Consider the following 25,337-nt stretch of genomic DNA (forward strand, 5'->3'; position numbering starts at 1 on the left):
TCCTCTCATATTGTAATATAAATGGAACCACATATAGAATTCTCTTTATCGAAAATATCGTCCGACAGGCGTATAGAAAAGCTTTCATGACGTTATAAATAAATGACGTCACATGATAGACATCATTACAATTCCTACCACTTAAGACGGAATTTGATAGCTGAATACATTTTTTCATACTTTTAAAACAAAAAATTGATGTAAGAGATTATAAATATGCAAGATAAATGTCCTTGTAATATTAAAACTACGCGTCCAGTTATAAAGACTGGCTTACGTCATATTTTCGAATTCCGTTAGTAAATACAGGATCTTACATGATAATTCATGGTATGTTGATTTATAAGATAGTCATTTACTTTTCATATTTCTTTACTATTTAACGGAATAAACATATATAGCTTTATATATGCACGAGGCGATGTTTTACACGTGGGCCGCTCGGTAAACGCATCGATATGTATGCACATGCCAGTGAAAGATAATCACCCGCACAAGACAACACGACCAATATGTCTCAGTGTCATATCGATCACAAAGTCACAAAATAAAATTTAATACGAGTCCAAGTACCTGAAAGACAGGCTTTGTAAGTGTAACAGCTGTTACCAAGGATATGCAAATCATGTGTTGAAAGATCTATTTTTGAAAAAAAAATCTTTGTTTGGTATATAACCTTTATGAGTAACGAATAGCATTCACGCGGACATTTATCTTTTGTTATAAAATACATATATTAATTCATATAAAAGATGTTTCAAAATCAATTGCTGCAAAAACTTACGTATAATTTATTTAGTCTAATTCCGGCGTCATACGATCAAAGTATATATACGGAACACGGTGTAAATATATATATATATACGGAACACGGGGTACATATATATATATATATGTATATAAATATATATATATATACGGAACACTGGGTATGTATAACACGGGGTATGTATATATACATACGGAACACGGGGTTTGTATAACACGGGATATATATATATATATATATATATATACGGAACACGGGGTATATATAACACGGGGTATGTATATATATATACGGAACACGGGGTAATTTGATTTGATTTGAGAGGTAATAGATGACTTTGTGTTTCACGGTTCCAAAGTTTATCATGTCCCTTCAAATTCTCCTTCTTCCACAACCCTATACTCCATATATGTTACCAACCCTTTTCCCCACATGACCCCGTGTTCCATTGCAGCAACCATCCTTGTTCCCAGATGGCCTCATCTTCCATAGTAGCAACCTTGTTCTCAGAGGGCCCCGTTTCCCGTTTTAACAACCAACCTTTCTCCCAGATATATGCACTTGAAATAATTCTAACTCCTCGCATCTTACCTGTATAAGCTGTACTATAGCCCCGATCCATGTCCCATTCCTTACACCCTCGGTATCCTACATGAGTCACATTATCCATCTTAAGCTGACGTCATACACAATTCGACATTGTCAACTTTCGCCATAAGTAATTTGCAAAAGTTATGTCACATGACGGACGTAACTATATATTCAGTAAACTGTTCATTCCGAGGTAACGTCAAAAATTTCGTTTAATATCACGTCACATTTGTGTTTGCGGCTAGATTGCGTGTTATGACATAATATCTGTTATGAATTCTTAGTTTAATATCACGTCACATTTGATACACTTAATATCCGAAATGTTTGCTTAATATAAAGTCAATATTCGTTCGGTTAAACCAGCCATTCCATGTAATATCACTCCATATTTCATATAGTCAAGCAGATCAGATGAAACTGCTATTTTGCATCAATCTGTGTATTTGTAGTCACCTCGGTTAAGATTTGAAAACACAATTGATGACAATCACGCAATGTTGTATTTTAATCCGTACATCCGAGCACCGTGCTAGAAGCCACTTTTATCTGGAATCCTGATGTATGTGCACGGCTTTGTGGTATGGTGGTACCGCTCTGTGTTACAGTACAAACATCAGCTCCTACCACGGTTGGCCTTTCCTGACTATGCTATCTATAGTGAATTGTCTAATGTACTGATCCCGTCGTACTACGCTACACAGCTGCTGCATCGCTACAGAGGATTCACGCGAAACATGGCGACATTTTATCCGTATTAATATGTAAAATTTAGTTTGCCCTGTATGAAAAATGCATTTTCATCCAATGATATGAAAAATCGACGTCATTTTGTATTGTCACGTTTGATTGGCTAATGCGGCGATATAAGAAATTATAAAAGAAAAGAGTCCACCATAGACGTCAGAATATTACAATCTGTGAATAAATTATCAGGATTAATTCTATTTTTTACTGACCCATAACACAAAACGGAGTGTACTGTTTGAAAAAACGCTTCGCGATTTGTTTTTAGTAAACTCCATTTTTGTGTTCTTGTTTTATAACCTCAAGTATAAGTAAAGTTTGCGCTGAAACAAAATACAAATTATATAAATGTATGCTCATATTCACAGATCTATTCATTTTTTTTCTTAATTTCGTTTTTACCATTTTATTCATTTATGAAAGGATGAGCTATCTTTTTAAAGTTACACTCGGGAATATGCATATATTGCAGCCACAAAATTATTCAGACGAAATTCAAAGTTCTTGAAACTCGGTAACCACTGAAAAATGTTGTCAAATTAGACCTAAAATGTATGTACGTTCAATAATAGTTAATTGTACAGGTAATGTTATATAACAGGTAAGAAATAAGGACATCTGTGTTTGACACGAAAGGGGCGTTAATAATGGCTCTGATGAACATATTGCGATAAAATTTAATGTTGGTTCGTATCGTTTTATTCCCCTTCGACTTCACAATTGTTGTTAAATTATTGAAGCGGGCTATTTGTAGTTCTCACTGATGAAATAAGCAAGGAAACAGTACCCAGAGTAGCTTAATAAGAGTGGATTGTGTGGGAATAATGGTCAGTTGCACCAATACATTACAACATGAAACGTGGCTTTGCTATGCCAACCATCAAGTAATAACCGCCTTTAACCGGAAAACTTACACTAACCGCCTTTAACCGGAATGTTTAAACTAACCGCATTTAACCGGAAAGTTTACACTAACAACCTTTAACCGGAATGTTTACACTAACAACCTTTAACCGGAATGTTTACACTAACAACCTTTAACCGGAATGTTTAAACTAACCGCATTTAACCGGAATGTTTACACTAACCGCCTTTAACCGGAATGTTTACACTAACAACCTTTAACCGGAATGTTTAAACTAACCGCATTTAACCGGAAAGTTTACACTAACAACCTTTAACCGGAATGTTTACACTAACAACCTTTAACCGGAATGTTTACACTAACAACCTTTAACCGGAATGTTTAAACTAACCGCATTTAACCGGAATGTTTACACTAACAACCTTTAACCGGAATGTTTACACTAACCGCCTTTAACCGGAATGTTTACACTAACCGCCTTTAACCGGAATGTTTACACTAACAACCTTTAACCGGAATGTTTAAACTAACCGCCTTTAACCGGAATGTTTACACTAACAACCTTTAACCGGAATGTTTACACTAACAACCTTTAACCGGAATGTTTACACTAACCGCCTTTAACCGGAATGTTTACACTAACAACCTTTAACCGGAATGTTTACACTAACCGCCTTTAACCGGAATGTTTACACTAACAACCTTTAACCGGAATGTTTACACTAACAACCTTTAACCGGAATGTTTACACTAACCGCATTTAACCTGAATGTTAAACTTATCACCTATTACTATTTTATGTATGACACAATTGGGAAGTTTTATGTATGGCAAAATGGGGAATTTTTATGTATGATACAATGAGGAGGTTTTATGTATGACACAATGGGGAAGTTTTATGTATGATACAATGGGGAAGTTTTATGTATGACACAATGGGGAAGTTTTATATATGACACAATGGGGAAGTGTTATGTATGACACAATGGGGAAGTTTTATGTATGACACAATGGGGAAGTTTTGTGTATGGTACAATGGGGAAGCTTTGTGTATGATACAATGGGCAGTTTTATGTATGGCACAATGGGGAAGTTTTATGTATGGCACTATGAAGTTTACATGTGGTACAAAGAAAAGTGTAATAGATAGCACTAGGTGGATGTTTTGTGCCTTTACAGTGACACCTATGTGTTTATTGGTACCAACAGACTTTTTATGATACTGATCTGTTGTCTTGCCTGTAGTTCCCACGTACCTGCCATGTAGTTAACACCCAATAGACAAATACCGTACATAACACATTCATATAACTGTTACGTCGGAGTCTATTGATTTCCCGTCCTGTTCTGTTTTCTGGGTCGCGTCTGACATACTTGAGTGTGTTTGACGGGTTGTGTAATATCAAGATAACAGGCTGTACTTTAAATATAATAGACAATCAGAAAAGTTGTTTCATTTTCTATTACTTTACCCCGACATAAATAATACAAAACAACTGGTCAAATGTGTACATTGAACAGCAGCGTAAAATTGAAATGTATTTTGATATCCGCTGATTTTCACCATAAACTTATTTCGAAATGGAACTTTCTATAGTGCCAAGATAGATTTAGCGTCTTATAAACTATACTGCCTGCAAGATGTACACAAAAAAGGTTTTCTCTCTTTAATGTTTTATGTTTGCTTTGTTGTTCGTTTTGCAGAAGGAAGGTTTTTGAAATGTCGGTTAGCTTTGTTTATTTTTGTAAAGGAAACCAGTGGAAGCCTTTGCTAATTTGCCAATCAGCTTACTAAGTATTGAGTTAATTGTGTTTGGTATTTTGCGAGTGAAGGCATGAAATCGAAAGCAATAAAACACCGAGAAATACAGATTCTTAAGTAGCAGCATGAAATACGATTCACCTCGCTTAATTGAGCATTTTCATTATTCATGAGCGTTCAGTGAACTATAGGCAGGAAAAAAACAAACACTCCAATCACCACAGCATAAAATGACAAATTTCTATCGTTTTAAATTGAATTTCCAGCGAATCCCTGAACGGGAGAGTTTTATTAGAGAAACACAAGGATTCTCGTGCGGTGATCGCGCCAGGACACAAGGCGATCAAGGAACAAATTACGGACAGAGCTCGTGAATCAGTGCTCTTATAAAACAGCCCGTAATATTAGATTTCTCTCCCAATTAAAATCGTCAAAAATTCAAATTGAGATGAAACTGTTTTCTGAAATAATTAATGTCAGTTAAATGTCGTCATTTATGAATTGAATTCAAACTACATCACAACATTCTTTTACAAAACAAATTACTCTGAACTTTACAATATTATTGTCACTAAAGATTTATCGAGACAAATTTAACTCGTTTTGAGAATTACCAGCCTCCATTTTTCTGTAGTGAAAACAAAAACCCTAAAATTCAATACGTCTACAAATAATTTCAGGGTCACAGTGACCTCATTTAATAAATACTTCAGGTTTGTGACCTTTGTTTCTGTCATCCATCACCAGGTAAGAAACAGGTGTACAACAGACAGACAACTAAGTGGAAAGCCTCAATGAAACAACACAGTGAAAAATACACGCCAGGTCAACATTAACTCTAATTCGAATTCAATGAAAAGAACAAATGTTGGACAAAACAAAGCTGCACAGATAGAGATTAAAGGGACCAAATTGTTAGATTTCGTTTTCCCCCCATGCGTCTGATTTCGGACAAGCGATGTAATACTATTCACAAAGTTCTACCACTTTTTGAGGAAAATTTGTAAAAGTAATCAGCTTCAAACTAGCTCTGGTCGATACTCGCTGTTGTGTCTTCTGCCATTCGTTCTTTTAACCGGAGATAGCCGAGTTCATTACGTTACGGTTTGTGTTCCTCGCTCACTAGCCTTGACGGTGTGTGTTCCTCGCTCACCAGCCTTGACGGTGTGTGTTCCTCGCTCACCAGCCTTGACGGTGTGTGTTCCTCGCTCACCAGCCTTGACGGTGTGTGTTCCTCGCTCACCAGCCTTGACGGTGTGTGTTCCTCGCTCACCAGTCTTGACGGTGTGTGTTCCTCGCTCACCAGCCTTGACGGTGTGTGTTCCTCGCTCACCAGCCTTGACGGTGTGTGTTCCTCGCTCACCAGCCTTGACAGTGTGTGTTCCTCGCTCATTACCCATGACGATGTGTGTTTCTCAGGAAGCTAAGAAAGAGACCTTTGCGGGCTGTCTCGATTGTGTCCTTGGACGAGATACAATTTGTTCTAGATGACGTCTGACAGGCTATATGTATGGTTTTAATTGAGGTAGCCACCGGCTTCTAAAAGGAGCTTCAAAGTGACTGTGGCTGTTCCCAAAATACCAACACATATCATTACTTTTTGGCACTTTAGGATTATGGAAACGATCAAAAGGGCATGTATTCAACATCTAAATATAACGTGTGGTGTCTTGGTTGATTAAATGGTTCTATTGATATTTTTGTAACTACACTATCCACTTCATCTTTATGGATTCAAGATTTAGAAAGAACCGTCGAGACAACATGGAATCTATTTGCTTGAGTATACAAAGTATCTTGAAATGTACCTGGTGTTCCCGATAACATTTGGACCATCCCCAAGGCGACGCAACCTCGTTTTGAAATGTGTGCTGTAAGCTGTTTAGATTATGTCGAACATTTTGCTGACACCTGATAAATGTAACATGATACATAACGGAGAATAATTCGATTGTAATCGGGGAAATTTCTACAGCAATGGACGGTACTGGTGTCAGTGGAAACAGGTTTAGCTGATAACAGCAGGGCAGCCTATTTACTTCATCCGAAGTGACATCTATCGGTAAAAACCGGCCGCAGTTATACACAATGAATGTCCCGACCTTAGAAGTACACCATATCGAAGAAGATATATAAAAGTATTTACCTAAAAAAGAAGGGTTTTTATAGACAGTAATCTGACAAGGGAAATATTAAATGTCTAAAGGTCTCGAATGTCGGGATTTCAATATGTTTATATGTCGAATGTCGGGATTACAATTTGTTACTATGTCGAATGTCGGGATTTCAGTATGTTTATATGTCGAATGTCGGGATTACAATTTGTTACTATGTCGAATGTCGGGATTTCAAAATGTTTATATGTCGAAAGTCGGGATTACAATTTGTTACTATGTCGAATGTCGGGATTTCAGTATGTTTATATGTCGAATGTCGGGATTTTAGTATGTTTATATGTCAAATGTCGGGATTTCAATTTGTTACTATGTCGAATGTCGGGATTTCAGTATGTTTATATGTCGAATGTCGGGATTACAATTTGTTTCTATGTCGAATGTCGGGATTTCAATATGTTTATATGTCGAATGTCGGGATTACAATTTGTTACTATGTCGAATGTCGGGATTTTAGTATGTTTATATGTCGTATGTCGGGATTTCAATTTGTTACTATGTCGAATGTTGGGATTTCAATATGTTTATTTGTCGTATGTTGGGATTTCAATGTGTCCCCACTAACATCCTCAACACCTTCCCCAACAGTCCCTATCACAATTCCTAACAAAGTTCCCAACACAATCTCAAACACAATCCCCAACACAGTTTCCAACACCATCCCCAACACAATCACCAACACTATCCCGTACACCATCCCCAACACCATCTTTAACACAATCCCCAACACCATCTCCAACACAGCCCCCAACACCATCTCCAACACAGTCCCCAACACCATCTCCAACACCATCCCGTACACAATCCCAAACACCATCCTCAACACAGCTCCCAACACCATCTCCAACACAATCCCCAACACTATCCCCAACACCATCCCAAACATCATCTCCAACACAATCTCCAACACAATCCCAAACACCATCCCCAATACCGTCTCTAACACCATCTCCAACACAATCCCCAACACCATCCCCAACACAATTCCCAACACCATCCCCAACACCATCTCCAACACCATTACCAACACCATCTCCAACACAATTCCCAACACCATCCCCAACACCATCTTCAACATTATCCCAAACACCATCACCAACACCATCCCTAACACCGTCCCCAACACCATCCCCAACACCACCCCCAACACCATCCCCAAAATAATTCCCAACACCATCCCCAACACCATCCCTAACACCATTTCCAACAAAATCGCCAACACAATCCCCAACACAATTCCCAACACCATCCCCAACACCATCCCCACCAGAATCTCCAATACCATCCCCAACACCATCCCCAACACCATCTACAATACCATCCCCAACACCATCCTCAACACCATCTCACACACCATCCCTAACACAATCCCTTACACAATCTCCAACACCATCCCCAACACAATCCCCAACACAATACCCAACACCATCCCCAACATTATCTCCAACACCATCCCCAACACCATTCTGAAAACAATCTTCAACACCATCCCAAACATCATCCCCAACACCATCTCCAACACCATCCCCAACACCATCCCCAACACCATCTTTAACACCATCCCCAACACCATCCCAAACATCATTATCAACACAATCTCCAACACCATCCCCAACACCATCCCCAACACCATTTACAACACCATCCCAAACACCATCCCGAACACCATCTCCAACACCATCCCCAACAACATCCCAAACACCATCATCAACACAATCTCCAACACCATCCCCAACACCATCTCCAACACCATTTACAACATCATTTACAACACCATCCCCAACACAGTCCTCAACACCATCCCCAACACCATATCCAACACCATCTCCAACACCATCTCCAACACCATCCCAAACACCATCATCAACACAATCTCCAACACCATCCCCAACACCATCTCCAACACCATTTCCAACACCATCCCCAACACCATCCCCAACACCATCCCCAAAATAATTCCCAACACCATCCCCAACACCATCCCTAACACCATCTCCAACAAAATCGCCAACACAATCCCCAACAAAATTCCCAACACCATCCCCAACACCATCCCCACCAGAATCTCCAACACCATCCCCAACACCATTTACAATACCATCCCCAACACCATCCTCAACACCATCTCACACACCATCCCTAACACAATCCCTTACACAATCTCCAACACCATCCCCAACACAATCCCCAACACAATACCCAACACCATCCCCAACACCATCCCCAACATTATCTCCAACACCATCCCCAACACCATTCTGAAAACAATCTTCAACACCATCCCAAACACCATCCCCAACACCATCTCCAACACCATCCCCAACACCATCCCCAACACCATCCTCAAAACAATTTCCAACACCATCCCAAACACCATCCCCAACACCATCTTTAACACCATCCCCAACACCATCCCAAACACCATCATCAACACAATCTCCAACACCATCCCCAACACCATCTCCAACACCATCCCAAACACCATTTACAACACCATCCCAAACACCATCCCGAACACCATCTCCAACACAATCCCCAACAACATCCCAAACACCATCATCAACACAATTTCCAACACCATCATCAACACAATCTCCAACACCATCCCCAACACCATTTCCAACACCATCTCCAACACAATCCCCAACATCATCCCCAACACAATCTCCAACACCATCCCAAACACCATCTCCAACACCATCCCCAACACCATCCCCAACATTATCTCCAACACCATCCCCAACACCATTCTGAAAACAATCTTCAACACCATCCCAAACACCATCCCCAACACCATCCCCAACGCCATCCTCAAAACAATCTCCAACACCATCCCAAACACCATCCCCAACACCATCCCAAACACCATCCCCAACACCATCCCAAACACCATCCCAAACACCATCATCAACACAATCTCCAACACCATCCCCAACACCATCCCAAACACCATCTCCAACACCATCTCCAACACCATCCCAAACACAATCCCCAACACCATCCCCAACACAATCTCCAACACCATCCCAAACACCATTTCCAACACCAACCCCAACACCATCCCCAACACCATCCCCAACAACATCCCCAACACCATCTCCAACACCATCTCCAACACTATCCCCAACACCATCCCCAACAACATCCCCAACACCATCTCCAACACCATCTCCAACACTATCCCCAACACCATCCCCTAATAATCAAAGTTGTTTCCTCAGTAAGGAATCAAAATTCAGTATCTTTAACATCAAAATATAAGACTTGTTATGCATAAGGATTTAGTCAAATGTGAATCGGTGGCGGTTTAAAAAATCGTGTTCATACAAAATATACACGCTAATTTGGAACTACCTCCTTTTATCCCTCTTCCTGTCTAATTTCATGACAGCGATGTGTAATAAGATCGAACACGGTGATGGTAAAAGATTAACGAGGGATATTGATTTAAACTACCACCAGGGTCGTTCGGTGCAGTTATTCTTTGTGGGGGTACAGAAAAGTGAACAGCTGGTAGGCTGCTTACAAAGCACGCGAGATAAGGAGTTAGAACCCCGTGTGAGATAAAAAGAAGAATATGGTATATTGTTTAAAAACATCGATGGGTGAAAAGATTTTCTCACCACAAAATTCCCGTTTGTGGTATTTGAAAAAAAAAAAGATTTCTGGCGACGAACATGTACACGTTATCAATAACATGACTTGTGGTACCTATTCTAAAAATACAAAAAAAAAAAAAAAAAATGACAAAGTGAGAAATTAAATAGAGAGAACGGAACTGGCGGTAAATGAGTAAGAATGAAAAAAAGAGATAAAAGGAGAAAAATCAAACTAATGAATCTACTTCAGATCAAACGCAACATCAAATGTAATTGCGCCATATTAAATAAATACGGTTGACATGTACATTGTAAAAATACCTATATTGTGCCATATACTACACACACAAAGGTCCATATGAAATTATTCTTACGCGTAATAACATCGAACGAACGATGGCACTATAATCCTTGAAAAAATATTGATATCACTCTTCACTGATCAAAGAGACATAGTGACGTATGTTTCAATAACTTATATGTGTCATTATATATAAATAAGTGAAAAATACATAGGCAAACTTCGTGGAAATATACGTCCTCTGTCTACCATGAAACCCAACACAGAGACCGTTTGTTTGAATGACGTATAAACACAACCCAGTCGATCACTCAACCGATGAAATATTACGTCAAACATGAAAAAATGACAGCAGAAAACAGCAATGTCTATTGTTAACAATTTAAAAAGATATTTAAAAAATTAAATCAGTTTTACACTCATAAAAAACATCCGTCTTTGTGTGGGTACAACTGTTCATGGCGATAATCTACTATCTCTAAAGGATGCCTTAATAATATTTTTATGGCACGAGGCGTGAAATGGACGTGCATAACCAGACAGGCACGTTAACAGACAGATCGTTGTTATTGGCGAGTCTATAGTGAGGAAGACAGACCAAGAACAGATGGTGACCGCACGATAACTCAGTAAATGGCTCGCTTGTCCAATCTTATAAATCCTCGGCTTGTGTTTATGGACAAGTAAGTGCGCGTGTGTGGACGTGCATTAATCTGTTTGCTTCTGTTGTATATAGCAGTTGTACCATGATTCCGCAAAGTTATCAAACACCGATAGGTACAATTCTCTGTTTTTATGCTATGAAAGGTTTTTACATATTAACCACTTAAAATATGTTATTTGTCGGATTTTTCATTCGTGTTTATTTTCCTTACTTTGGCATGTTTTGGCAGGATTGCAGCCTGTCTGTAATGCGGTTGGGATTGATTTGAAGAAAATTTTAATTAAACGAAACATTCCACTGGTGTTGAAAAAAGGATACCTTATTAAAATTTATGTCAGATAAAAAAATAAATAAAAAAATGACGTCTTAAATTATTATTTTGTTAACTTAGCCAAGATAGATATAAGAATATAAGCCGTGTTTACTGACACGAGTGAACCGCCGGGCTCGTTAGGGGAAACTCTGTGTGGTCTGTCTGTACAGTTATAATCCCGTTTGACGACTTCAGAGAGCATCTCATTATAGTCTATAGAGCTGGGATTGATCAAACTGTATTCTGTCTTCATCGGATCATTTTATATATAAACTTGTGCATTTATTGCCAACAAAATGTACCTTGTTGTTTAACGTATGGCTAGGTTTGTCCCTATTGTTAGGCCTAGAACCCCATATTTAAACATAAATCGTGACTAATTGTGAACTCTTTAGTTTGAACTAAGGGAGATAATCATACACAAGTTTCGATAGCTTGTAGGAAGTCTAGACGTAAGATGTCTGACAACTCGAATGTATGCACTGCGAACACAAAATATATTTGTCGTTGGAAGTTTTCATGACAAATCATTCTGCTGTGGACCCTAATTGAAATTCTCTCTGTCCTACTTGATAATTTATTCCGTGTCTTTTTGAACGGTATTTCGCAACCGTTGTGGTATACCTAATTGTATGAATTACATTTTTAAAAATTCCTTGAATACAAGTACGTAGACTAAAGGAATCACATCTATTCAAATCACAACATAATGTTTGCTTCTGTTATTTAACACAGCGTTCATCAAGTCGGCGTAGCTTTAAAAAATGTCAGTGTATGGCTTAACACATATCGTTAAATGTCCCTAATTGTTTAACTGACCTATAACATAATGTTTAACTTCGCAAGGTCATACCTGAAACAAAGTCTATAAATACCAGCCCACACATGACCATTATGACATCGTTATTGTGTGTACAGAAATGATGACATTTTCCGTTCAAAATGGCTGCTCTACTTAACGGATTACGCTGTCGATAATGGATATGGCTGTAAACTTAACGGATTATACTGTCGATAATGAATACTGCTGTTCAACATAACGGATCATACTGTCGATAATGAATACGACTATTCAACTTAACGGATTACACTGTCGATAATGAATATGGCTGTTCAACTTAACAGGTTACGCTGTCGATAACGAATAGTTCTAGTTCACTGGTATAAAACTAAGAAGAAGACTGTCAAGGAATTCATGGTGATATAAATGACAGAGCTTCGACAGGAAAACATCATTGCTTAATAATCCTCCAACCCTCTCTATGACGTAATCCATCAACCATACACTGTGATGTAATTCACTAACCCTACACTGTAACGTAATTCACTAACCCTACACTGTGATGTAATTCACTAACCCTACACTGTGATGTAAATCACTAACCCTACACTGTGACGTAATTCACTAACCCTACATTGTAACGTAATTCACTAACCCTACACCGTGACGTCATTCACTAACTATACACTGTAACGTAATTCACTAACCCTACACTGTGACGTAATTCACTTACCCTACACTGTGACGTAATTCACTAACCCTACGCTGTGACGTAATTCACTAACCCTACACTGTGACGTTATTCACTATCCCCACAATGTAACGTAATTCACTAACCCTATCTTGTGACGTAATACACTAACCATACACTGTGACGTAATTCACTAACCCTACTGAGACGTAATCGAACAACCCTACGGTGTGACGTAACAATTAGTTCATAATTAGGCTAATCCACATAAGCCAATGCATACCAGATCAGAAGAACTGCCAATATACACTAGATTAGTGTTAATTACTATAATTAAATCAGCTCATTTATGGTATATATAGGTACACTTACAAATAATTCCTATACCTTGCAAAGGTGTACAACCACAGTGGGATCGATCCGACTTTATCAAATATTTATAAAAGGTGAAGGGTTAAGATAAGCCAGTAACTACTAATCAGAGAGATCTGTCTTCATCATCAACCAACCTGATTACACAAAGACTTCTCTCTGTAAGGGGAAATAACTCGGTTCCTTGCAAAAAAAAATCAGGCAAACGTATGACCCGAAGAAAACAAACCTGCATCATTAATTCGCGAAGTAATAGCCATGCTTACATGAAGCCTAAATACACTATACCAGACCATAGCCTACTGCGGATATTCGGATTCTGTTTCCAGAATGAAGATTTCCAGAAACACCACGGATGGGATTTGCACCGACATTTTTACTCTAGAAGATAATACAATTACTTCATTTGATTTAACGATCTACCATGTACATATATATATTGTATAGGTTTTTTTTATTTATATCTACAGTTAGTCGGGACCCCGGCATTGGCTGTACTTGTCGAAACGCAATTAGAAACGGAAATTGAGATAAGAAAATTATGACATATTAGAAATATTTCGTTTATCTGCTTCCGGTATTTATCGAAATTATACGTGTACTAGATATGGATGAGGAAACTGAAGGACAGTCATCATGCACCAAGGTCAATGTAAGCTCCACTATCACGGACCGGAGCGAAGCTTTTGTTGAGAAAAAAATCGAACTTTACCTACGAAAAAGACGTACATGAAACCAAAGTTTGTTTCACCTAATATATGAAGCAATTTTTCTTAAATTTCGAGGAAATTTACAATATTTGTATACCACTACCCACGCTCGTAGTCTATGTATACTGATAACCTCTGCCAATCCATGCAGTCTTCAACTGCATTGTAATTATGTGACAATGCTGGAGATAATTGCACCAAATCGCCTTTGTGACACACCAGGTCGTGTATGATTTAAACAAATAATTAATATTCCTGTTATTGATCTGGTGACGATTTCTTCCACTATTATTGTAAAACGACTGCATACGACTGAAAAAGTGTCTTCCACAGGGTTTCGTTTGTTGTCAGTTTTTTTTTTTTTTTTTATTATTATTATTAGTTTGTTTTTTTTTATATATTTGTTGTCTTGTTTTTTGTTTATTTATTTATATATTTCATGTTAGCAATTTACCTCACTGGAAAATATTACGTTATTAATTACGTACAAGTATCGATCCGAAGCTTATCCGTGATAAAAATCCGTCGTCGGATTTACATATTTACCCCTAGTGACGCCATCTTTGATTTCCACCGATAACTTGCTTGAGGTCTCATCAAATGACAACAACACAGATTTGCGTAAGAGAACCACATGTTTGGTACAGAGGCTGACACACCCATATATACACGTGATCTTCAATACGGGTGTGATTCATTGATATGATTTAATTCCATACTGTACTTATACTAATAGTCTACACATTCTGAAACGAAAAATGACATTTAAGTAAAAGATTGTCAGAATAGCAGTAAAAATTCGTTGTTTATGTCTGCAGTTATCGGACATATTTTCTTTCATTTCGGCTTTTCACCAAAAAGCAGAAACGTCGTTGGCCTTGACGTCATCGACAAAACCAACAACGAAAATTCCGGCATGTCAAGGTAATCTTAACATAAACTCAAATTTGATGAAACTATTACAAAATATGGGTTTTGGAAAGAGATCCATGTAAAAGAACAAAGAGAATAAGACCGGGTGTTCCGGAAGGGTAAACGTCTTCTGCTTCATCGGCGAGACATGTATTTTTGGTCAACCTAGATCAGCAATGTGATATCTTTGATTAAGAACACGATATACAACAACGGAACCACCATGCAAAATAATAAGCATCAAACACGCCCAACATCATATCTAATTATCTACCATTTATTAACGGGATCGTGTGATTTTATTGTGTGGACTCATGATTTAAAAGCATTGTACAATTATCCTGTCTGTTAAAAAAATTGACACGTGAAACATATTTGCGATGTTTAATTTCATATTTTGATTTCGAAATTCAAATGTGACAATGAATAAAAAAGATTCAAATGGTTTATCGACGTGGGCAATTGTTATCTTTAAATATTGAACTAAAATCTACAAAAGTTATCCTAAGATAAATGTATTAAATAATAGACATTATTAATTGATGAATAATAATATTGATGATTGATAACTATTTCGATGTATTTGTAAACAGATTTTTGTTTGTTTGTGATGACACAGATAGTTGTAAGTGATTTCTTTAGATGTTTATAGATAATCTATCTGAGAATGTGTGTCACTCCCAGTCAGATTTAAGGCCATTTGTTTAAAAGTCGGCCCGCCGGTTATAACCTACAAATATATACCCGATCAGTGATCGATCTGTGATCGATCTCTCTCATTAGAGAAGGAACACGAGACAATTCTTAAACGGAGATCTGTCAACTTGTATCTATATCGAAAAACGACAGCTTATATACTAAATATTTTTCTTACACTTTTTAAATATTTTTAACATGAATATTAGTAATCTTTTCTTACATGAATCACGAATTTATCAAAATAAAGATAAAATAATATTTAAAGATCCACTTTCATCTGTCCGAGAAAAGCCTGTCTACACAGTTGAATTCACACTCTGTAACGTGATAGATAGCCCGCTAATATTATCTTTATCTAATAGATAGCCAATTAAAGACCGCCCGGGGTAAACAAAACAAATTAACACTATCCCGCCTGGTCCATTCCGCGCCATCATATGATATAACGTTATCGATTGCTAGTCTTTCCCATCGGGCGGGCGCCCTCCCATTAGACCGGTAAATCCGTTATAACCTGTCCACACAATATTAATGATGAACACTATAAATACATTGGACACAATAGGCCTGATACGATGTTATGGCTAAAGGGATGATTAAGCTCTATGTCCGTATAAGGTCATTCCTAGCTATTAGACATTTATAAACAGACATCTGCATCTGTCCGTGTGCATGTTATTGACCGAAGCCATTATCTCGAGACAAATAAAAGAAAACGCCATAAGGCGTGGGCTTCGTTATCAATGGTCATAATTGCGTGTTTTATGACCAATATGTCCCTATTTGGGCTCTTGTCCAATCATAACGTTGAACTGTGTAAATAAGACTTATTGTGAACATGTCGGACACGATAACACAAAACATTACTGATATTGTACATTATTAATCATTTTAAGAATTAAGTTCCTCGACCTTTTTCATCCTTCTGTAAACAACAATCATTGCTTTTTATACCTAATTGTCGTTGTCGCCACCATAATCGTCATCTTAGTGCCACATTTTTCGTCGAATCTAGTATACTGTATATTGTTTTCCGAGAACAATGTCGAAATCCCAAAATACAAATGTAACAATTTTAATCTATCCAATGATGAATCAATATTACTAGTTACTACTGACTTACTTTATACAAAGACCATCATAGTTCTCTGAAGTTCATTACATTTGTAATTACACCAAAAGCAAAACGCATGATAACAACTTCGTCTTGTTATGTAAAAAAATTATCGCGTAAGAATTGTTCTCAAGTCAATAAAAAAACTACGAAATTATGCATTTTCATCGAAACCTTCAGTCTTGATTACAGCGATTTTAACCATTAACGCAAATTTGGATGGAACAGGAGACGCTTACTTTTCTGAAACACCTGGTCATGTTTATATATTTCCTTTGTTGTGTCGATTTTTAGTTTACATATATGTAGTATAATGTTATTCTTAACTTTGATTTGTCAAAGTTAAAAAGATTGAGCAAATCAGTTGTTTCAAAAATGTGTGAAATTAAATTTATCTGTGTTTAGGTGAAACAAGTCGTGTTCTTACTGCAACTACGTAGTAGCCGAGAAAACTGGTCGTTTACACATGATTAAGAGGACGTTTTGGTGCTTGTATATAGAATGAAAATATCAGTTTATGATTTTAAGTGCCAAAGAATTTGCAGCTGTGTTATTTTTCCTGGCTCTGTACAACATATACAGTTTGTATGTAACATATACGAATTATAATCGTTACTATGAGATCGTGTACTCATTTAAATTGCGTTCCTGCACAATGTAACACGATGGTAGAAATATGTGACACTTTTCAAAACATAAGATGTCCATTCCATGCTTGTTTCTAATTAGAGGTTGCACTTCACAAGTACAGAAGCGCTAAATATATCCACACATTACGGCTGTAGGTTCGACTAGTACGAGTGTTGATGAGCGAGATTCTAATGAAGAAACCATACTGACGGTAGACAGAAACAGATAAATCTGACTGACGTCTTACCAGCTAACCAGCTTTCAACTCAATATTCCAGTATGGCAATTAAAATTAGATTTGGAGTTTGAAATTATGTATTACTTTTGGCTTTTTGGGGGGTTATTTTTAGGCGGGGTTGGGGGTGGGGGATGGGGGTGGTGGGGATAGGTATGTAATTTAGACACTTTATATTTAGAAGCAGGCATATATATGACATGATTTTACCTACCGTGTACTTTTAACTGTGATAGACGATATAAACCATTGTTGGTCCACATCGTCAGTCACGTCTATCGCAATAATATGTAATGAGAGACAAAAACGAAGGAAAGTAACTCTGGAAGATCAGAATGTTATATACCGACCTTTAGCAATTTGATAATGTAATTAAACAGTTGTATAATGTTTTGGGACGTTAGATGTACACAGGTCCAGAACAATGGGTTGTGCCGCTATAGCACTACAGGGTACATACATTGGTCGTTCTTTCGGAAACCGAGCAGTAAATGCATTGTTTGCTGCCTTGGATGATCCAAGGACATGCGTAGGGCAGTGTCTTTGTCGGAAAGATTAGAACCACACAGGACTCGTGTATCGGATGATGCCCTTCAAGGGTCACCGAGGTAAAACATAGGCGAAAGGATGTGTGTATACAGAGTCACTTATAAACGTTGTAGTGGCTTAATTCACTTAATTCACCTGCATAATCCATATTAATGCGTGCAAGGCATTCATGCCAAACACGTATAGAAACAATGGGTATACGTATGTATATAAATTGCCATATAATATTGTTTTCTACAAGATCAAACGTAATTTTTTTATTGATATATTCAACATGATCCGATGTTTTATTGTTCTGTAGATGTGTGATGATTGTTAAAGATCCCTTAATTTCTAATGTCCACGTAGCAGAAATTATTTGTTTTTTTTTCTTCTGTTGAACGAAATTCACCAAAAATATTCTTGTCAACATCTATTTTAGAATTGTTTTCTTCCGAGTGGTCGAAGGGAGATAATTATGACACAATCTGATAATGTGTCGGACTGACCGATTGTGCATATACGGATGCATCAATACTTGTCCCAAACATCCAATATGGTCACATTGTTTGTTATGATCCAAAATCATTTTTAAAAAGTAAAACAATTTACGGTGTAATTTATATTTCGACTTGTTGGCGTCCATTTTTTCTCTGACAAGAATCGGACATTGTCGATAAGATATCGAATCCTTGCATTAAAAAAACGCACAATTGATAACGATGTCCTTTTTATTGTAAAGCTACAGATTTACAACCAGTATCGATTTTCTAGCACGTTTGGTCGACGAAATGGTACATTATTCTGTTGAATATGAATTTTTTTTTTCATGTATTTGCATTGTAAATATTTTACATTTGAAATGTGAGTTGTTTCGTAAACTTGCATTTTTTACGTGTTTGCATTGAATTAATATTTCCCAAAATATCTATTCATTTGTAATTAAAGACTTAAGGTGAGATACAGGGTATATCGAAGTCCTACTAACCACACTTCAGTCCCCTGTGATTTGATAACTCACATAAAAAAATTAATAAATAAATTCATGACATCATAATGTATGCCTATGTGCTATCTATTTATTTAAGCTATACGCCTCTGTTTTCGTTGTGTAAAACCATAAAGAATAATAAAAGGTCTATGTCTTTATCGACCGTGGCTGTATGTATGTATTGTATGCTGTGAAACAAGATACCAGTCTAACTGTCTATAGTTAACTGATCCATCAAAGTGGCTGCAGTCCAACAACTTCAGTGTGAACAAACAAGACTGTATGGAGTCGTCTATGTGTTTTCTATATAGGGGACGAGATTGTATGGAGCCGTCTATGCGTTTTCTATATAGGGGACAAGATGGTATGAAGCCGTCTATGTGTTTTCTATATAGGGGACGAGATTGTATGGAGTCGTCTCTGTGTTTTCTATATAGGGGACGAGATGGTATGAAGCCGTCTATGTGTTTACTTTATAGGGAACGAGATGGTATGGAACCGTCTATGCGTTTTCTATATAGGGGACGAGATGGTATGAAGCCGTCTATGTGTTTTCTATATAGGGGACGAGATGGTATGGAGTCGTCTCTGTGTTTTCTATATAGGGGACGAGATGGTATGAAGCCGTCTATGTGTTTACTTTATAGGGAACGAGATGGTATGGAACCGTCTATGCGTTTTCTATATAGGGACGAGATGGTATGAATCCGTCTATGTGTTTTCTTTATAGAGGACGAGATGGTATGTGTTTCATATATAGAGGAAAAGATGGTATTGATCCGTCTATGCGTTTATTATATAGGGGACGAGATGGTATGGAGCCGTCTATGTGTTTTATTTGTAGGGGATGAGATTGTATGGAGCCGTCTAAGTGTTTTCTATATAGGGGACGAGATGGTATAGAGTCGTCTATGTGTTTTCTATATAGGGGACGAGATGGTATAGAGTCGTTTATGTGTTTTCTATATAGGGGACGAGATGGTATTGATCCGTCTATGCGTTTACTATATAGGGACGAGATGGTATGCTTAGTTTGCTCGATAATATGGCAGACAATTTGATTGACATCTCACACAGCGGTAAACAACAGTGAATTAGTCGTGTAATAGATTGTACGTTCAGCGTTATATCGTCTAAATATTCACAGATATAAGTTCGGTGTTTCCAGTTAAAAGTAAACCTGCATAAATAATTGTTTTACATATCTTAAAATTTGTTGATTTGGCTTTTTCCACGTTTTGAATAAAATTAAAATATTTTCTATGTACTTACAAGATTATCTTCTCTAAAAGTTTCGGTGTGACATTTATTGTTGTTGTAAATGACATCTTTCAAGACAATTATGCCGAAATGATGGTCCTTGTATCCAATCAATGTTAATGAATAAATTTATCCTTTAACAAATACATGTAACTGAATACATACAATGACGAAAAATCTCGGAATACCATAAGAATCACTTGAGATTCAGTGATTAAGTCGAAAAAAACGAAAGCATGTACTGGTGTTATCATGTGGTGTAACTGAAGACACTTAAGATGTACTATGTTCTCGGCAGCGTTGGTCCATTCTGATCTTCCAGAGTTACCGCCCTTTATTTGATTTTTCAGATGGTATAGCAATGAGCTAGACAACCGAAGGGGGCCGAAACTCGTTGTGCCGACTGTCAATCTTATTAATGAGGCGAAGGGAAGTAACTCGAGAGATCAGAATGCTGGTACCGAAATATGTCCGCTTAGATTTACATACGAAAAACATACACGATCTGAAATGAGATTCCATTTAATATGTTTATATATGAAACATGTCTAAGAATGTATTGTTTGGAGAACCTTTGGCGATGAGTTTCATCAACCACATAGCATATGAAATAGATAGATTTTTTCGACTTGTGTTGTAGAAAACAAACAGGTCTGCTCTATATACGTGGTCTCTTATGTTACGTCACAATGCCAAACTTGAATATGTGACATAATTTCATTCTCTAAAGTGACGTCATAATAAGCTATATTACACTTGTATAATAACAAGACAATTATTTGATAAAATATATTATGAACACATCTGTGAGACCAAGTGAGATTATCTTTATATTTCCAATAGTTTATGCGAGTGTTACAATTATGGTACATTCCTAGGCTGGTGAACGTCAATTAGAAATACTAATTAAGATATAAACATGAGATTTGTATTACAATATCAACATGCCATGATCGGTATCTGGATTCTACAATAACCATATAACGTCTATGATAGAATAATAATGAAACAGACAAAACATCGTAAACAAAATAAAGTAAGGTGTGACATTCAAATACATTTCGAGCGCCAAAAGCCCGAGCCGTTACTGGCTATTCGAATTTGTACAATACAATGGATCAAAACAATGATCATTAAATGGACATTTGAACGCTGATGTAAGCCCAACAGGACCAGACACATGTCCTACAGACATTAGTGTATTCCTACCTATAAAGAAAATCCATTACATGTCTTACATACACCATGGATGTAGCCATATCGGCGATACTGCTGCCAATTTCCGCCAAATCACGCTCAATAAAACGCTTTAAGGAAATTACATGTAGACAGATATTCTGAGTACATGCACACTTATGGAATTGAGGACAAACGTTACTAAAAGAAGTCGTGATATTATGATTAAGGCTGTGTCTCAGCACTTTACAAAGAAACAATTAGACTATTTAAAGAATGCTTCAGGATAACGGACACTCCGACGAATTCGTACTGTACAATTTAATCTTTTTTAGTCAAGCATCTAAAGGTTCAAATTATATACTTTTAACTTTTATAAAACTGAGAGTACAGAGGAGTATGTTCTTCTGTACATTAACTAGTATCAGAACTTTTAATTATATAGTGAATATGTTATTGTCCTGGTAGGACTCTCGGTACAGTGGCGAAACATTTCAATTTTAAAGCACTTAATTTCAAATTTGATGATAAAAATTTAAAAAAAAACCACACACACAAGAGAAGATAGTGTCGTTGGCATTTTTCAAAAGCATTACATCTAATCAATCCTTATTTGGGCAAACTTGTGATACAGTTGGTGACCACGTGAGTGTCTGTGAGCCAATCATGCTGCTTGTACCAAACACATTTCGTTCTTGTAATGCTCCACATCGGTTCCTTGACATAATTGGCGGATACCACTAAAAGACACCACAGTATATACTGACGATTGAAAATGAAAAAGAAGGTTAAATTATTTGCAAGTAAAGTTGCGATTTTGCCTTCAATTTGTTCTCCTTTTGACGACGGCATTCTTTTAAAACATTGATCAGAAGTGATATGCCATTTTATTGTACGTAAATAGCTTGTTTTATAATTTTGCCATTTCTTTAGGTAGTTCTCATTCTTGGAAACAATTAATCTTGGAAGAGATGATGCGGATATTTATCTGAAGATAGTCTCAAAGAAGATAATGCACTCGCGACTATTTTCAAGTTGACCAAAATTCTAGGATCCTTACAGAAATATACCTTTTATATCGATGCGTCGATATTCTGTTATCTCAATGTGCCTTAATTGCTACAAAACTGCATCATTTTGGAAGTATTGATGTTTCAAGCGTTCCCTCGTAAATTCTTTAGAATAGCTTTGTGAGCTTCCAGTCTCCGTTGAACAGGAAATGCCCAGGCAGCCATCAAACTCATGATGACGTAACTTTGATTGCTGGCGGGAACTTTGGGTTTACGACACAATTGGCATCTTAAAGGAAGTTTTTTTCTTAGACCACACTTTGCTATCCAATTTGTCGGAGACTTTTATGCGTTCAAATCGATAATAACTTTACACAATCTCTACTCCTACAGAACTTAATGGCTTGGCGTTTGCTTCTTCAAATCGTCCCATGCAAACAGTTCAATTTCACATCAATATGAACAGAGAAAAAAATCTTACGAGACAGCTACTGTTTAGTGCCAACGGTATTGGTTCTTTAAGAGTAAACGACTGATCATTTTTCAACGAAAAAGACGTAAGCTCAATTCCTTACAATATTGAAACAGTTGCAGAACTGATTGTTTTCCTTATCATTTCGTCGTTTACTTTTGATCTTTGGAATTAAATGTTATATACGGCAGAGTATCTTGAAGCGCGAGCGGACGAAAATTAAAAAAAAAAAAAAAAAAAAGAAAGGTGTTAGAGACCGGAAGATACAAATGTCGATAAAAAAACTTTTTGTGTTTCCAATCCAATGTAACACACTTATAAGACAACAACCACTCGTCTGTTTCGATCGCAGACGGCATGGTGCAGCAGAACTTTTTTCCGTTTTTTTCTCGATGCCATATTCAAGAGAATTTTGAAGAAACCACTCCCGAACCTGCACGTGGTCCTCAGTAGTCAGTGGTTACACTTTTGCCTTTCACGTAGACGCCCAGGGTTCGATTCTCTGATTGGACGTGGAAAGGCATGATGGTCACCTGCCCCACCTCTTCAACTTTTCACGGGTACTCCGCTTTGATTGATTGGTATGAACTCATAGCTTGTTTCTCAATCGTTGTGAAATAAATAAGCGTATATTTTATAACGAAACACAGAAAAACCGAATTGTATTCGTCAAGGCTCTACAGATAGCTGAGACATATTCGGCTCAACTTTTTGGCGCCTCTCGCGTCATGTAGTAAGATACAGCACGCATATGTTGTCTCTGAATATAGACAAATTATTTTATATATAAAATAGATGACTCAGAAAACATCAAGCGGTTGAATGTATAAGATATATATCTAAAACGTGTATTGAATAACGCCATGTTATAAAGCGACGGGGTTTGTTTATGAGGTTTATTCCTCTGACACGCAAAATACATTAGAGCGAGATGTAAATAATTTAATGGAAAAAATAAGATAATATGAATTTTGATTTTGAACGAAGCCACTAGGTGACCACTTCGAGCTGAAGACACAATCAATTGGTAATAGAAATTTTACCGTTTTATCGCATATCACATACCATTTTGAAATAACGTCCGAATGTTTTACGCTTGCAGGAACTCCTCCACCATACAACCCCCCCCCCCCCCCCCCTCCTCAACCCCCCCCCCCCCCCCCCCCCCCAACAACAACCCCGCGCCACCCTATCCCCAAAGTAGTAGAAATAAGCCCACCACATATTGTAATAATATCAACTGAACGAATAACTGCCTTTTTATATCTTATGTACACTCTCCGGACCCAGGGATTTCACAAATACAGATAAAAAGAGCATGACCCCTGGAGATGGTGTAGACACGGGTTTGACTCCCATACCGGGTCGGGTTGATTCTATTGAGATGGTTTTTATTTCAATGATTCTTTCTTGCAACCATGAAAATCAATCTCAGACAATGATTTATATATATCAAACAAAGATTTAAATGTCATATTAATAAAATCTAGAGCGGGAAACTTCACTGAAACACTTTCCATGTAGCGAGGTTCCATTATTAAGAATATGTTTAATGGTCCTCAGGGTATCAAAGATATTTGGGTTTACTTAATTTGCATCAAGTTAAAATCAATCACGTTCAGAACAGATTTCGAGATTTTTTTCATTTTTAAATGTATTGATATAAACACCAATGAAAGGGAGACTATTCCAAGTATAAGAATAAAAATTAATATTTAACATATCTAAAAATTGAATATGTAAATATATGCACACATATAAATAGATATATATGAAATTGAAAAAAAAAAAAAAAAAGAAAACAAAGCTTTTAATAACGAGAAGTTCAGGATTTATGGAATTCTAAATTATTTATATTCGTACAATGACATATTTTAATAATTTATCAAATTAAGAGAAAAAAAAACAACTTATTTGTAAAGCCTGTACAGATGAGCTTTGTTAATTTTCGGCAGTATAACTTGACCTCGG

At 37.1% G+C, this 25,337-nt stretch overlaps 3 protein-coding genes across 3 annotated transcripts in view; all 3 read right to left on the reverse strand.

The window, feature by feature from the left end:
- Positions 1 to 25,337, reverse strand: part of LOC132557630 (innexin unc-9-like) — a 106,727-nt gene that overhangs the window by 39,995 nt on the left and 41,395 nt on the right. The window lies entirely within an intron of this gene.
- Positions 7,535 to 8,457, reverse strand: LOC132557623 (uncharacterized). The gene is made up of 2 exons (XM_060222131.1): positions 8,328 to 8,457; positions 7,535 to 8,217 (listed from the first exon to the last, which is right to left on the reverse strand). The coding sequence occupies exons 1-2, from the start codon at positions 8,455 to 8,457 to the stop codon at positions 7,535 to 7,537; spliced, it is 813 nt and encodes a 270-aa protein (XP_060078114.1).
- Positions 9,180 to 13,889, reverse strand: LOC132557624 (uncharacterized). Its single transcript, XM_060222132.1, has 3 exons — positions 13,859 to 13,889; positions 9,283 to 10,104; positions 9,180 to 9,250 (listed from the first exon to the last, which is right to left on the reverse strand). Exons 1-3 carry the CDS (start codon positions 13,887 to 13,889, stop codon positions 9,180 to 9,182), a joined length of 924 nt encoding a protein of 307 aa, XP_060078115.1.

This window comes from Ylistrum balloti, unplaced genomic scaffold (genome assembly GCF_031769215.1).
Source record: "Ylistrum balloti isolate Yb309-2 unplaced genomic scaffold, AGI_CSIRO_Ybal_v1 Utg370702, whole genome shotgun sequence".
In the NCBI taxonomy this organism is placed as follows: Eukaryota; Metazoa; Mollusca; class Bivalvia; order Pectinida; family Pectinidae; genus Ylistrum; species Ylistrum balloti.